This window comes from Oryctolagus cuniculus, chromosome 3 (assembly GCF_964237555.1).
Source record: "Oryctolagus cuniculus chromosome 3, mOryCun1.1, whole genome shotgun sequence".
NCBI classification, from domain to species: domain Eukaryota; kingdom Metazoa; phylum Chordata; class Mammalia; order Lagomorpha; family Leporidae; genus Oryctolagus; species Oryctolagus cuniculus.
Genome location: NC_091434.1, coordinates 39,142,377 through 39,158,269, shown reverse-complemented (window position 1 = coordinate 39,158,269; position 15,893 = coordinate 39,142,377). Strand labels below are relative to the sequence as shown.

The 15,893-nt window shown below is 41.5% G+C and overlaps 1 protein-coding gene across 2 annotated transcripts; it reads right to left on the bottom strand.

The window, feature by feature from the left end:
• Positions 1-5,963: 5,963 nt before the first annotated feature.
• Positions 5,964-15,143, bottom strand: CLK1 (CDC like kinase 1). Of its 2 annotated transcripts, XM_002712612.5 has the most exons (13): positions 15,006-15,137; positions 13,636-13,796; positions 12,711-12,939; positions 11,672-11,762; positions 11,195-11,261; positions 9,612-9,728; positions 9,356-9,522; positions 8,281-8,375; positions 8,072-8,201; positions 7,201-7,283; positions 6,783-6,862; positions 6,455-6,545; positions 5,964-6,337 (listed from the first exon to the last, which is right to left on the bottom strand). In XM_002712612.5, the coding sequence occupies exons 2-13, from the start codon at positions 13,794-13,796 to the stop codon at positions 6,194-6,196; spliced, it is 1,455 nt and encodes a 484-aa protein (XP_002712658.1). In that variant the 5' UTR covers positions 15,006-15,137; the 3' UTR covers positions 5,964-6,193. The 2 variants fall into 2 exon arrangements, with proteins under 2 accessions (XP_002712658.1, XP_069926519.1); XM_070070418.1 differs by lacking the exon at positions 11,672-11,762 and having other exon boundaries at positions 15,006-15,143.
• Positions 15,144-15,893: the final 750 nt, after the last annotated feature.

The window sequence follows — 15,893 nt, the reverse complement described above, 5'->3', positions numbered from 1 at the left end:
AGGTGTCCTTAGCATGTAAGCATTAAATAATTGTTGCTTTCATCTTTATAATTCCCAAACTGTAAACACCACAAAATTGTAATGTAGCTGAAACTACATTGACATTTCTAATAAGCAGATCATTGCATGTTATGCTGTACAAAGTGTACCTTGTTTTATTATATACTGTGTATAGTGAAATAGTGTGTAGTCTTCCAGAACTACATTATGATCTTTGATCATCATTGTTTTCTTCCTAATGACACAGTAGTATTTATGTACTACAATAATACAGTAAATTGAAAAGTCACCCTTGAAAGTATAGTATAAAGAAAGGGAATGCTTTATAAAATAAAGACTGCAGATTTTCATTTTGAATTTTAGAACTCAGCTGCCAGAACTAACCTATGGCATCATATGTAATTCTTAATATAGATATTAAAACTGTACTTTTAATTATGATTACACAAATGTTAACTGATTTTCCTGACATGGTGTCAGTTTCTAAGGATAGGTCTCCTCTTGGATACTCTAATTAAATATGTGTTTAGAACTGATTGTAAGTTTTTAATTTGGTAGCATTATCCTCGAGGTATTTTTTAGTCTGTTCTGAGGTATTTTTTAGTTTGTTCTTAGAAAAAACCATTTACCAAGCACACCACTGTTTTCATGTAGTATCATGGTGGTGGTGAAGGGAAATGCATGTGACCAAGAGGTTTGCTTAGTGACTGTTCTTTCCAGCTTTTTTCCCATCATCAACACCTCCCGCCAGGGAATCTTTTTTTTTTTCCCCTAATGGTGCCCCTAGTGAGTTTAATATCACAGATACATTGTTACAAAGAATAGGTCTGTTTGGTGCCCCATGGGGTGATACTGCCTGCACTGAGAATACACACTCCAATATGTCTTTTTAAAGGGGAGTAGAAGATCCTAGTGATATCCTTGTCTTTGTATATCCATGGTATGAAGCAGTATTTTTGGTCATGATCATTAGAAAATAGAGGACATTGGTTTTCTGCCAATCACTGCCTATCTTTGAACACTTAATGCTTTGTACTTTAGCCCACTGTGGGCACCAGGCAAGGCATTTCCTATTGGCTTTGGAGGGTCTAACAGATTTTTACTTGATTATAAAATACCATTATTAAGTAGAATCATCTAGGTTCCTTCCAGTCTATAAAAGTTGGTGAAAATTCTGTAGATGGATGATTTAAAGGTGTGGGCGTAATGCTGCTAGGTGATTGGAATGTTATTGATAAACATATGTGATCATAGTCAAGTAGGCTTCTTGCAGGACCTGACACAACTACTATTTAGCTTTAATAAATGCCAAAGGTCTAGTGTACATTTTTAGGCCACTGAACTACCTTTGTAAACATTTTCCTCAGATGCTATTTACAGGTGCTGCCATGTAAAATAGGTTAATAAGCATTTCTGGGAGAATTCTAGTAAACTGCCTTGCTATGATTTTTTTTTCATGTTCACTATTAGTCCTCTAATACCAGTATTATTCACCAGCCTGAAGCCTAAAGGATTAAAATAATAGAATTAAAAAGGTTTGCGTAGAATCTGGGAGATAAGCACTTTTGACTTACCAGTAATGACTTTGTAATCGGCTTTCGTCTAAGTACTTGAATAAGTATCTGAAACCAGTATGAGGCATAATTGTCTGAAACAAAGTCTGAAAGTTTATCTGACTCCAGTTCAGTCTGCTTTGCACTCCCACCTCCGATTTGACAGTGGACAGTTGGCAGCTATATCAAATCCAGTTCCTTTTCAAATTCTAATGCACTTATAATCCTTTTGTTTTTATCCTAGGATTATAGTGTGGATTCTTTACAAATGTATTCAAATGAGTCAATTCAGTAGCTTTTAATAGAACGTTAGTTTTTAAAAGCTCACTTGCTGTAGTGCCTAGAGGAGACAGGGGTGGAAATCGCTGAATCTTTGCTCTTCAGACTATGTGGAGAGACCAGTGTCTTGTCTAACCGTGAGGTGATCAGAACGTTCGTGGTTGTGTAACGAACTTGGATGCAATGAAGTTAGCAGGAGCAGTCGGGCTGCACTGTTTAAGGGAATGAACAGTCAGTGCGACTGATTGGACATATTTGAGAAATAAAGGTAGGAGCTACCAATTCATGCTAATATGCAAAAGACGGGATAGTTAACATTTTTAAAACATGTTTTTGGAAGCTGAAATCCTGACGGCTATGCTTAAAAGCTGAGGTGACTGTATCTGTTGGACATAACTTACTTGGTTACTGACTGAAGCCTCTTAAAAAAGATGCCCTGCATCCTCTGGCATTTGAAGAGTAAATCTTTTTCCTATAAATACATCTCATTTCCATTCTGGTGAGGAGTAGTGGAGCCCAGTGTGGCAAACAGTTGAACAGAACATCGAATAGGTGGGAATGCAGGTAGCTCTTCGCACGCCAAACAAGTTCAAGTACAGCCATCCAAATCAGTAATGATGTTTCTGCATTATTTCTATCCTTAACTGTGAAACTTACTGCTTGTCTGTACCCTTGAAAGTTAATAAAATTTCATGAGACTCCTTGCTGAAGAAAAATGCAGTGGTTGTTTAGTCGCTGATTGTACAGTAAGGCCTCAGTCCTGGGCCTTTCGCAATTTGCCCGTGTTTTCAATATGACTTTAAGTCTTGGGTGCGATCTTTTCCCTCCAGACTTGTGTAACATGTACTGAAAACACTTACCTGTAGGTGTTCGAAAAATGCGCATTTTATTTTGTATGATACTGACATTTACTCTCCAAAAAGTGTGTTCCTTTCAGCCCACACATCTAATGGGTCATGTTCTAACTTGGAAAGAACCTTCTACCTACCATGATTCAGGCTACCAGCATCTTCCTTAGTCATTACCTGATCTCTGGGTCCACCTTTTCATCCACGCCCATTTGTTGAAAGCTAGAACAGTCATTAAGTGAATTAATACATTTTTAATAGCTAAAAGCTTCTGTTCACCTAGAAGTGAACTCTGCAGTTTAACCTGTCTTTCCTTGTCACTCACCACTATGTGCCACAGTTTCTGTACTGTTTCTGAACTCAGCTCACCATGGAAGATCAATCCTTGGACAGAGGAAGCCTGCTGTATGCTGAACCAGTGGCCAGCATACTGTGCTGTGCTGGCTAGGTACAGTATTAACATGGGTCCAAGGAGCATTTGGGACAGCTGGGGGCTGGAAGTTGTTCCAGGCATAGGAGGAAACATATGAGGTGACACACAGAAAGGGTTCTACTAACCTTGACCCTTGCCTGTTGCACAAAGTATTTGGAGGGTTATGTGCTGGCTATCTAGTCAACTGTATATTGGCAGTAGATACTGATTATTTTGAAAGTGTTGCTGCTTCCAACAGGACAAGGCAGATTTGGTCTTTCATACAGAAATCAACCAATAAATGGTGAGGCTGTAGGGAAAAAGGTACCCTAATCCACTGTTGCTGGGAATGTAAGCTGGTAAACCACTATGAATACAGATCTACCTTATGACCCAACACCCCATTACTGGGTATTTATCCAAATGAAATGAAATCAGCATATAAAGAGTTACCTGTACCCCCATGTTTATTGCAGCTCAATTCACAATAGCTAAGATATGGAATCAACCAAGATGACCATCAGCTGTTGATAAATTATGGTATATGTACACTATGGAGAAATACTCAATTGTAAAAAATGAAATCCTGTCTTGCAACAAGATGGACACAACTGGAAACCATTATACTTAGTGAAATAAGCCAGTCCTTCAAAGACAAATGCCATATGTTCTCCCTGATCTGTGGTAAGAGTACCTTAAAGGTACTCTTTCATACTATTTGTTGAACTCTGCTTCCTACACTAAGTAAAGTTGAATGAAAATAGACCCTCATAAAAATTAAGAATGGACAAAAAAAAAAAAAAAAATGGGAATAGGAGGGGCAGGGAGCAGGGTAAGGTAGAAAAAATATCACTACATTCCTGAACCTACATAGGAAATACATGAAATTTGTATACTAAGTAAGTTCCCAAAGAAAATAATGGCTATCCTAACACTGACTGACTATTCAAATGATAGCCACAAGCACTATGCACCATCACTCAACCCCAACTTCAATCTATTAGATATCATAACTTGTCCAGGAGCCCTGGGATTAAACTAGAGCTGCCTTCCTCGTTGCTGTGCACGTCTTCTGGGACGTTATGGTATAGCAGGTAAGGCAGTATGGGCAGTAGTTTGTGTACCCCTCCCCCTCCAATCCTGCTCCCTGTTATGGCCTGGGAAAAGCAGTGGAGGATGGGCCCAGGTGCTTGGGCCCCTGCTATCCATATGGGAGGCCTGGAAGCAGCTCCCGGCTCCAGCCTAGCCCAGCACCAGCTAATGGGGCCATCTGGGTGGTGAACCAGGGGATAGGTCTGTCTCCTCCAGATCTGTCCCTCACTCTGAGCTCTTTAAAAACGAAAAATATTTTACCTGTTTCGTTGTGTCAGTGTGTGACTGGCTAAGCAGGTGCTTCAGAACTGAAGGTTCTACAACCCTGGCTTCGGGACCAAATACAGTGCCAGGGATGTGGAAGATAATTGTGTTCATCCCCTTGTGTCAAGTTCCTTTTTTCCTCAATTAAACCAGTCACCACTCTAGAGGAAGCAGTGACAAGATAAACTTGAGGCCTGAGTGGACTGTGGTTAGACATTGGTAGTGTCTTCCCTCAGCCTCTAGGCCTTAACCATCTCAGGGGGTTCTGCACCCAGGAAAGCATGCCTTTTTGCCTGAGGGCTTTGATAGAACTCTGCCTGAATGCATAATTCCTAAGTGCCAGAGATCAACACCCCCCTGGTATTCAGAGCAGCCTGAAATCAGTGACAATAGCTGTATAAATCTCTGCTCCCTGCATTGGAATAACTAAGCGGCAGAAAATGTCCCAGGTCCCCTGCACCTCTGAGGGAGACCTGATCTGTGATTGGCCCAGCTCCAGCTGTTGTGGCCACTTGAGGAATGAAGCAGCGGATAAAAGACCTCTCTTTGCAAGTCTGCCTTTCAAATAAATCTCTAAAAGAATTTTTTAAAAAGAGAAGCTTGGGGCTGGCACTGTGGTGCCTGTGGCACCAATATCCCATATGGGCACAGGTTCACATCCTGGATGCACCGCTTCCAATCCAGCTCCCTGCTAACATGCCTGAGAAGGCAGTGGAAGATGGCCTAAGTGTTTGGACCCCCGCACCTACATCAAAACAAATCTGAAGAAAAAACCCAGTAGCTTAACCAGCTACATCACAATGCTGGCCCAGTAGTTTTCTTGTTTAAACTTTGTATCTGTTTATCTGATCTCACTACATTTAACTTAAAGATCCTTACAATCTCTAAATAAGGCAAGTATTTCCAAAGGCTCAAAGAAACCAAGAAAAAGATTTATTTATTTTAAAGACAGAGTTTGAGGGAGAGGGATATCAGCCAGGAGCCACATTAGTCTCCCAAGTAGGTATTGGGGTCCCAAGCACATGGGCCATCTTACATAAGCAGGCAGCTGGATTGGAAGTGCAATAGCTGCATATCTTGAGCTGGTGCCCAATGGGATGCCAGTGTTGCAGGCAGAGGCATAACCTGCTATACTACAGCCCTGGTCTAACCATAACTTTTCTCTGAAACCTTAGTCCTACTATATTCTCAATCTTAAAAAAAAAATGAGATCTTCCATCCACTGGTTCAGTCCCCAAATGGCAGCTAGGGCAGGGCCAGGCCCAAGCCAGGAGCTTGTTCCAGGTCATCCATGTGGGTGCGTGCTGCCATCAGAGCACACGAGAACTATGCCGGTACAGGATGCTGGCATCACAGATGGTGGCTTACCTAACCTGCCATGCCACAACACTAGCCCCCTGATTTATTCTTCTGACCTTTGTTTAAAAGTGGAGCCCATTTGGGATTCTGCTATGCAACACCAGCCTATTTGGTTAAGGTGACAGAAGTACTGAAAACAAATTGTACAGATTCATATAAATTTCATAAGCCCAAAGTTTATTCGGAATAAACCATTTTATAATTACTGAAAATGATGTTTATTACTTTAGCTATGTACTTATTAACAAATCAAATTAACCAAACAAAATAAACATGGCAATACAAAAATTTAGGAAATTTACAAAGCTGTACAAAATAACTTAGTATTTAAAAAGTAGACTGATACAGTCTATAGGATCTCTTCAAGAGAAGCTGTACAATACAATCTATATAGTTTTTTTAAGTGGATAAAAGAAAGGATGCTTTAAGGCTTCCTTGAGAGTGATTCTTCTGGCTGGATCATATTCCAACATTTTCTGAATGAGGTCGAAGAGAAGCTCATGTTCAGCATCCTGGGAAAGCATAAATTCCTGAAAGGAAAACAGGAACGTGTTTGAAAGCCTTTTCTCCTTTCATTTACTGTGCTTTTTTATTTCTCCCTCGTAAGAACAGAGGGGACACTCGACATTACCATCTCCAAGGCTCACCTTCAGAGGTTTACACCGCCTGGAAACATATCTGCCGGCAGAGCTGTGCTCATCCCAGTCTAACCGATCATGATGGAAATATTTACGTTTCCTAGAAATAAATAAATATCCATTCTTGTTTATAACACAGAAAACTTAAAAAATCTAGCCACGGTGTTTGTTCAAATCAAGTATTGCATTTTTCTAGATCATTAAAAGGTAGCCAGCCGTGGAATGGAAGTCCTCCCCTTCCCAACAGGGTAATCTGTGCAACTTAAAAGGTGTTAGTTTGACTTCATTTTAGACCGATGGAAGCAGTACTAAAGGAGGGCACTAAGTCATCACATACCTGGTTTTCTGTATCATGTGTTTTGGCAGAGGTCCAAGAATCCTTTCCATCATTGCTAGGTGCTCCTTACTATCATGTGTCTAAAATAAGACAAAGAAAACAACTTATTAACTATGTCATCTTAAACACTGTGTTTTGTTCCTTTTTATTTAAAAGACCTGCTAATTTTCCAGTACATATGATTAGAAGTCACAAAGAAGGTGACCACAAAGGCATACTTTGCAAATTACAGCTGACAGCAAAACCATTAAGGTTTGCAGAACAAGCTTACCAGTGTGATCTCCCTAAATGGACTGGAATAAGCTTTTATACCATACTTAAAAGGCTACATAAATATATCTACCTTTTGAGTTAAATAAATTCCCATGAACAAGGACTTTTCTTGTGCAAAGCCATTTCACCCAGATGAGTCACTTACTGGAAATACTGTAAACCCCAGATAGTACTCAATGAGGATACAGCCTATACTCCAGACATCACATGGTTGGGACCACCCTAGAGCTGCAAAACAAAACATTAAGAAAAGAATTTCAAAATGTCTTAAAGGTGTTGCAAAGCTCGTGAAACAGTGAAGTATTCATATATATGTGTGTGTATATATGTATTATATAAACACATGTGTCTATAAAGAGTAGGGCTTTAAAAACTTTAACTGCTCAAAGTCTCAACTTGACGTAACTAACTAGTCCCATGTTTGAGACTAGCAATTTGCAGAGAATTTCCTTCCTAAGATTCAATGATCCAGCTCCCTGCTAATAATGCACCTGGGAAAGCAGCGGAGTACCTGAATCTGTGTTGAGACCCCTCAAAGAAGCTCTTAGCATCAGACTGGCCCAGCTCTGGCTGTTGCAGCAAACTGTAGCGTGAACCAGACGACAGAAACTCTCTCCCCTTCTCTGCACTTCAAATAAATCCAATATATGTGAACAGTATGGTTTTTTATTTCATGTTCAAAAGTCTTCTCTGCATTATTTTTGCTTGTGCTTGATTTAATCTCATGGTTTTTTGCACCTCGGTTTGTGTTATGTACACCATCTGGCACAACAAAATCACCTTATAACACATTTCTCAGCACGCAGCCCAGTCATTAAGTGCTGAGTGACTATTCCAGAACAGGTAAGCCACTTGCTCAGTCTCCAACTGTTAAGTTGAACAACTGTGAGCTTAAAAAATTTTATTGATATTGATCCTTTAAAGAAAAAAAGTAAAAAAAATCCTACACAGTAAGACCCAGAATTATAAACTGTCAGCTTCAATAAAGAAATAATTTCTCAAAGCACAATACAAACCTAAAATAACTTCAGGTGCTCTGTAGTGTCTTGTAGATACCAACGTACTGTGATGTTCATCATCATATGTCGCACTTCCAAAGTCTACAACTTTAATGTCTGCATTTATTAAAGTTCGCTCGTCACGTTTCTGAAAAATTGTAAATGATGGTTTACAAAGGCATAAAATATTTTTTTCAAACAATGAAGAAAATATATTGAAGACTTACCATTTTGGGATTATATGCCTCTGTGTAGTCAGACTGTACAAATAAGATGTTCTCAGGCTTTAAGTCTGTGTGAGTCAACTTATTACTGTGTAAAACTGAGAATGAAACAGAAAATGTTGATGTAACCTGAAAAATCAAAACAAGCCAAACCCAAAACCCTACAACAAAATCCCTCTGATGCCCACAGAAATGGTCAACATTTCATGCCGGCAAAAAAATCACCATGGACTAAAATGCACTATCCTCCTTAAAGAGTATACTGACAGGAAATTAAGACACGGAGATCTTCCATTCCTTAATTTTCACCCAAGTTTCTAGGTTAATATTTTTTAGATGTCTTCAATGTAGTGATTTTATTAAATTCTGGATAATACTATATTGAATGAAATGATCAATAGCTTGTACAACTATTATCTATTCTTTCACCTTATTTGTAATTGATATATTTACCATGTACATTTTTTGATATATGTAAATCATTCTTTGGAGGTGTGTGTGGTTAGAACACTTAAAATCTACTCTAAGTATGCAACATAGTAACTACAGTCACCACAACATATAATTGATCTCTTGAACTTATTCCTAAGTGAAATTTCCTTTTCTTTGACCAACATATTCCCATCCCTCCACCACCCAATTAGTACTCCAAGTCCTATATCAAACCTTATTTTTTTTTTTTTTTTCCAGGCAGAGTGGACAGAGAGAGAGAGAGAGACAGAGAGAGAAAGGTCTTCCTTTGCTGTTGGTTCACCCTCCAATGGCTGCCGCGGCCGGCGCACCACGCTGATCTGAAGGCAGGAGCCAGGTACTTTCCCTGGTCTCCCATGGGGTGCAGGGCCCAAGCACTTGGGCCATCCTCCACTGCACTCCCTGGCCACAGCAGAGAGCTGGCCTGGAAGAGGGGCAACCGGGACAGAATCCGGTGCCCTGACCGGGACTAGAACCCGGTGTGCCGGCGCCGCAAGGCGGAGGATTAGCCTAGTGAGCCGCGGCGCCGGCCTCAAACCTTATTTTTTAAAGATCCAATCATTCTGGCACTAAAACCTCAAATTCAAGTTTCTGGAACACAACTTACAATTCACAGACTTGCATATCTGATATGCCATCTTCCTGATATGATCCAGTCGAAATGGTAGAAAACCATTTTCTTTAATGAAGTCGTAAGTACTAAGTCCCAGTAATTCAAACACAATGCAAATGTGACCATGATGCTCAAACCACTCCAACATTTGCACACAGCGGCTATAAACAAATAAAAAATACCTTGAGTACAGCTTCTCACAGCTGAAACCTGCCTGAGGGCACTGTCCAAGTTCTAATTAGATACTTACAAAGTACTATTGGGATCTGTTGTGTTTAAGTGTTCCAGAACTTGTATTTCTGAGCGAGCAGCTTCACAATATCTATCCACATTTTTAACTATTTTCACTGCTACATGTCTACCTCCCCTGTTAAGAGAAAGTAAATCTAAAGTTAAAAAAAAATGAAGCTGTCCAATTCCAGTTTTCTGTCACTCTCTTCAAAATTTACTAATGCTTATACTCTAAACTGTATTTGTCTCTTGAATACTGGCTTAGCATCCGGCTGACTGGTTACACCTGTAAGTAACTGCAACTCCGAGTAAACCGCCCCGTGCACTGTGGAATCAGTATGCACACATGCTGACCACACCAAATGCTTCCCCCAGGCACCACTCACACCAGTTTTGAGATCTCCTCAGTTTGTATCCCATCTAACACCTGAATGTATAGAGACCAATTTCTTCCTGCAGTTTGTTACTGCTAAGTATCTCAGAAATCATCTTTAACAGGTTTAAAAACAAAAGTTAGGACACAGTGGAAGCATAGGGAAGAATTCTAACTCAGAATTTCACAAACAATAGGAAGCCTCCTCAAATATCTCATTTAGAAAAGCTTATTCAGAAGGGGGGAAACAAAATCTAACAGGGAATAGAAAAGGTAAAGGAAAGGATTTTTTTTAACCTATCTTGAGAACTTCAATCAGTAGTTACTGAAATGGATATAAAAAAATTAAATTTGTGACACCACTTATAAGCTATTTGCCCTGGCTGTGTTATCAGATAGGATCAGGGCACTCTAAAAAATCAGGATCCTAGGTACAACCCCCCAGAAAAGGGATCTTAATGTAAAATCAAGGCTGAAAAACAGATACAACTGGGGAAAAAGGATGGCCACAATTGTGCCCAGTAGGACAACAAAATATTCTTAAAAACAAAAACAATGTTCTCAGACTAAGAATGGAATGAAGCTACACATGCTATTAACTGTTCAAAAAAAAGAGGATAAATATTTTTAACTGAGAGTTTTTTTTTTTTTTGACAAGCAGAATGGACAGTGAGAGAGACAGAGAGAGAAAGGTCTTCCTTTTCCATTGGTTCACCCCGCAATGGCTGCTACGGCCAGCGCACTGCGCCAATCCGAAGCCAGGTGCTTTCTCCTGGTCTCCCATGGGGTGCAGGGCCCAAGCACTTGGGCCATCCTCCACTGCACTCCCAGGCCACAGCAGAGAGCTGACCTGGAAGAGGAGCAACTGGGACAGAATCCGGTGCCCCGGCAGGACTAGAACCTGGTATGCCAGCGCTAGCCTATTGAGCCGTGGCGCCAGCCAAAAAAAAAAAAAAAAACCAAAAACAAAACATATTCTCAGACTAAGAATGGAATGAAGCTACACATTGCTATTAACTGTTCCAAAAAAAAAAAAAAAAGGATATTTTTTTATTTTTTAACTGGGAGTTTCTTATATTTAAGCCAAAACTTCCAAAAGTATACAAAGACTAGCTGATCTGTGGAATGAACCAGTGTACAGGATCTGTCTGTGCCTCTAAAATAAATACATTTTAAAAAATTATTAAATAAAGGTCAACACTCAAGTGTAATCTCAGCAGATAACTTACGCTTTATGATCAATGCACTCCACGACTTTTCCAAAAGCTCCTTCACCTAAAGTATCAACAATTTCATCTAAAAGAGAAAGGAATCTCAGTCATACTGAGAAGTGGCAATGATGTACTTACAATTAATGCTATCAATGCAGATTATTCTAGTTGATGCTACATATTTCCTTATTACTAGATATTTACTTTATTGATCAACACCATCAATAAACATATTAACTACTTTAGGTCTAATTTCATTCTTAGACTAATTTCATTAACTTGATTTACTGTTCTTGAAGTTCTGTAACAAACATTAAATTTCTAAAGAAAGCAAAAATGCAATCCCCCCCCACCAAAAGAAATGGAAAAACAAAAGAGAACAAAACAAAACAAAAAAGAGAGAGAAAGAAAAAGATTTCCAAATCCCTGAAAACTTAATCTATATAAAGATTATGTTATCTGAAAAGTTAATAAGTGTTGAAAAATATTCTATACATCTTGCACTTAGTACGTCTCCACTCTGACAGATCAGGTGACCCTCCTCATCATCCTCTACACTCCTGGTTCTTTTCCTTCGGTGACTCTTCTGGAAACGTCAAGTGGGCGGCACCAAGATCATCCAGCCAATCAATATACCCGAGTGAATTCAGGGCAGAATACGAAATTCATTCAGCGGGGAGATATTCAGGCATTCAGATACACGCCAGGCCACAAACGGTTGGCAGGAGCAATTTCAAATTCAGTCCCCAGAAATTCACAGGGCACATAGTTTATGTTAACAGGAGAAAAACATGGCAAGGAACAGATTTTCAGATAAGATACTCAAAGTGGCAAGGCAACAAAACATAATACAATTGTTTTTCTTTAAAAAAATGCTTAGTTGTAGCACTCTCTGAAACATAATTTTAAGTTTCTAGTGTCCTAATTTCATGTTGCAAAATTGTAGGATGTAACTATTTACTTGTCAAAATAGACTGTGGCCAAATTTTCTAGCTCATCTAAGAAAACAAATATTAAAACAGTAAACAAAATTAAAGTCCTAATTTTGGGGAGAAAAAGACTTGGCATACAAGATAATACTATCACATTTTAAATGTCATCTTAGCTGATCTCCAAATTAACACTTAACTCATAAATTTCATTTATGTTCTTACTGAAAAGGATTAGATAACATGCTTTATTTAATTACAAAGAGGCATGCCTAATCCTCAATCTTACAAAAATAAAATGCCTATTATTTTTATACTGGAGCTTATTAAAACAAATCAATTTCTTCAAGTACTTTCAATAACCTCCACAATTTCAATGGAATGACAATTTGTAGCCAATCAATAATTAAGTCTAGTATAGAACTAAATACGTGTATCTACTATACTTTAGGAATCTCCTATCCAATGCATAAATACAGAAAAAAATCCTGCAAGTTAAAATTGAGATGACTTTATCTCAAACAGAACTTTCTCAAACACAAATTCAAATATTCCTGTTCCACATGGGATATAAAATTCCCAAAATGTTTTAAAACGGCTCATACCCCATGTGAACGATGATGTGAAGTACTGTGGTGAATCCTATGTTTACTTTTATAACTACTTCTTCCACTTCTACCAGAAGACTTGCTACTATGGTTCTGGTATCTGCTCTCATGGTCTCTATGGCGATGTCCAAGGTCACATCCTTGACTGTAGTCATTTCTGTATTCATCAATGTAGCGTCGACTATGATAATCTTTCTCATTTATAGATCTGCTTTCCAAATAATAGCTACGGAAAAAAACATTTTCAATGTTTTGTGCCAATATCAAATATCCTCCAGTTTTATTATCTTTTTCAGTAAAACACTTATGCTCCCGACCCGCCAGAGCACACAAAGTTTACAAAATCTCACAGGGAGCAGCGGTTTGGTCTAGAGGTCAAGATGCTGGTTAAGAAGCCCATATTCTGTATCAGAGCGCCTGGGTTTAAGTCCCCACTCCACCTCTGGACTCCAGCTTCCCACTATTCCCTATGAGGCAACAGTGACAGCTCAGTTACTGGCTTCCTGCTAGCCATACTGGGAGAACTGGACTGATTTCTTGGATTCTGGCACCAGGCAGGCCACTGTGCTCTGTGCTTCATAAATTTAAATAAAATAAAATACCATCTCTCGTTGGAACAAAGGAATGGTAATCCCCCTTACAAGCTATTTCTTGAGAAGCAGATAGCTCCTATTGGCTGGTTCACTCCCTAAATGCTTGCAAGTGGTAGGCTGGGTCTGGGGCCCTTGTTAGAGGAGCCAGAACTCGCCCTTGAATCACCACAGCTGCCTCTGAGGTCAGTCAGGAAATCAAACCGCAGCCTTTGAAACTGTTAACGTGGGTGTCTTAACCACTCAGCTCAACACCTGGTCTCAGTTGTTTGTGTGATACTTTTACCATAAAATGTGCTTTTGCATTGCGACACTTTTAAGCACACCCTTACCTATCAGATGTTTTAGAATGATTGTATTTGCAGCGCTTGTTCTCCCGAGCACTGCTAGGTGATCGCTTCCTTCTCTTATGACTGCTGCTGCTTCTCCATTTTCCACAATCCCAATCCTTTTCATCCCAATCCGGGCAGTACGTTCTCTTTGAGTGTCTCATCTACATAAAAGACAAGTTATCCCCAGTTAAGCTGCACCCTACACCGAGCTGTTTAATAATAGATCTCTTCTTTGCAAACTTAGCCCAGCTGTGACCTTTTGGAATTGTTCTTTCAAGTTCGGAATTACTGTCATCCAATCTGCAAACACCGATAAATCCAATTACTGCATTATCCTATCCACCCATGCCCAGATTTGCTGGAACAATACTAGGAATTGTTAAAAAGGAAGGGTGTGAATCCCCATTTCTCAACTTGAGTAAAATCTTACTCATGCTGGCCGGTAACACAACCAACTCTAAAAACCTGTGTCAGAAGCCAGCCTCCAACTCTAATGCCATCATCCGTGCTCCTCGCCGTGACCTCAGAATCGTCGACAGAAAGTATTTCTGTACACCAAGGACTCTCGGCACGCACGCAAGTCAACGATCCAAGCTCTCTGGAGTCGCGTGAAGCCCCCTTCCTCCCAGGAAAGGCCGCCCACGAAAGCTGACAACCCCTAACAAGCTGAAAAAATAGCTGACGGTCAAAAAGATTGACCTCCGTTCGTACGGCCCGGGCCCGCGCACGTCTCCGCCTGCAATTCCGGATCAAAACGGTCAAGCGGGACCCGCCCGTCGTCCCCACAACGCTCCTTGAAACGCACCACAGTCCCCCGCGCCCCTCAATCCGGCCTCTGTCACCCCAACACGGGGGTAGGGGGACACAAAAGTCTTGATCTCCCTAAAGGTCACCGATTCCTGTCGCGGCTCCCGCTTTCTACCAACACTTGTCCGCCCGCAGCGCCGCCATCTCCGCACGTTCTAGAACGTACGCGGCCGCCAGCCGCACGGGCAGCTCGGCCACCTCGGCGCGAGGCCGAAGTCCGGGCTCCGCCCCGCCGCCATCTTGCAGCTCGGCCACTGCAGACGACAACATGGCGCCCGCGGGAGACCGGGCCCGACCCTCCCCGCCGCCCCCTCTGCGGAAGGCCGCGCCTCGACCAGCGCACCCCGTGCCACCAACTCCTTCACCACCCGCGAGCAGAAGCCGGCGGCGACGGGCTCTGCAGGGCGCACGGTCGCGCCGCCTGGGTGCGGCCTGCAGACGAAGCTGCGGCCGTCGTCTCCCGAGCCTGCGGGCGGCCACCAAGCTGCGAGGAAGGCGTCGCTGGGCGCTCGCCGCGCTCACGGGGTCGGCCCTGGCACTGGTGCGCTCCCTCTGCGTCTTACCGTTCCGCCAGACTCCACGCTGGAGGAGCAAAGCTTGCAAGGTGAACAACGCAGAGCACCCAGCTGGCTGCGACGGGCGCCGAGCACAAAATGGAGCTGACAGTCCCAGCGTCGGGACTCGCCTCGAAAACACCGATGACGTCACGAGCGCGGGGCGGGGCGCCGCGGCCCCGAGTGCGCAGGCGCCGACTGGGCGGCCGGGGCGAGCGGCAGGACGGAGGGCGGCCATTTTGCGCTGCTGCTCCTGGGCTGCTTTGACGGGATTAGGGAGTGTTGGGGAGGGAAATGGTGTTTGTAGGCAGTAAGTGTGCCTCCCTGTCCCTGTCCCTGATATTTTTATGACTGTAACGAGGAGGGATTTTTAAAATAAGCTCTTAAAACATATTGGCACCACTTAAAAACTGGCAGTTTAGAATAAAAATTGGAATGCAGGTTAATACAGAAATGTCCTAATAATACAGGCCTTTTAAGAGTGACAACAAAAAATGTTAGTGACATTTGTGGACGCAAGGTATGAAGTATCAAATGGCCAAGAAAGAAAAAGCTCTGGCTAAAAAAAGCTTTCTTACTAATCCCACAAACCAGAATGATTAAAAAGATGAAACAAAATGTGAGGCCTTGGTACAAATGGCCTCTGTTTAGTGTGTTAGAATTAGGAGAGGAGAGCTGCAAGCTAACTACCAACTAACTGCAGTTAGAATCAAAACATTAATTAGGTCAGCGTTGGGAGAAGAAACCCAAGAAGCCAGTGTTTGGTGTGTTTTAGGAATGCCCCAAGTCTAATCAAGCCGATCTGGGCAGTGCCGGCGACTCTGGTTCTTGGTGAAATCAACACTGCTACTGAAAACCGGCTTGATAACAAGAGAGCCCTGTGGTAGACACAGATTC

Bases quoted from the DNA above. Each gene is read 5' to 3' on its own strand.
- CLK1 (XM_002712612.5), bottom strand. From the start codon at position 13,796: ATGAGACACTCAAAGAGAACGTACTGCCCGGATTGGGATGAAAAGGAT. The intron at 8,202-8,280 runs GTAAGTCTTCAA...ACAATTTTTCAG, and splicing joins AGGCATATAATCCCAAAATG to AAACGTGACGAGCGAACTTT. The intron at 6,546-6,782 runs GTATGTGATGAC...ATTTATTTCTAG, and splicing joins CACATGATACAGAAAACCAG to GAAACGTAAATATTTCCATC.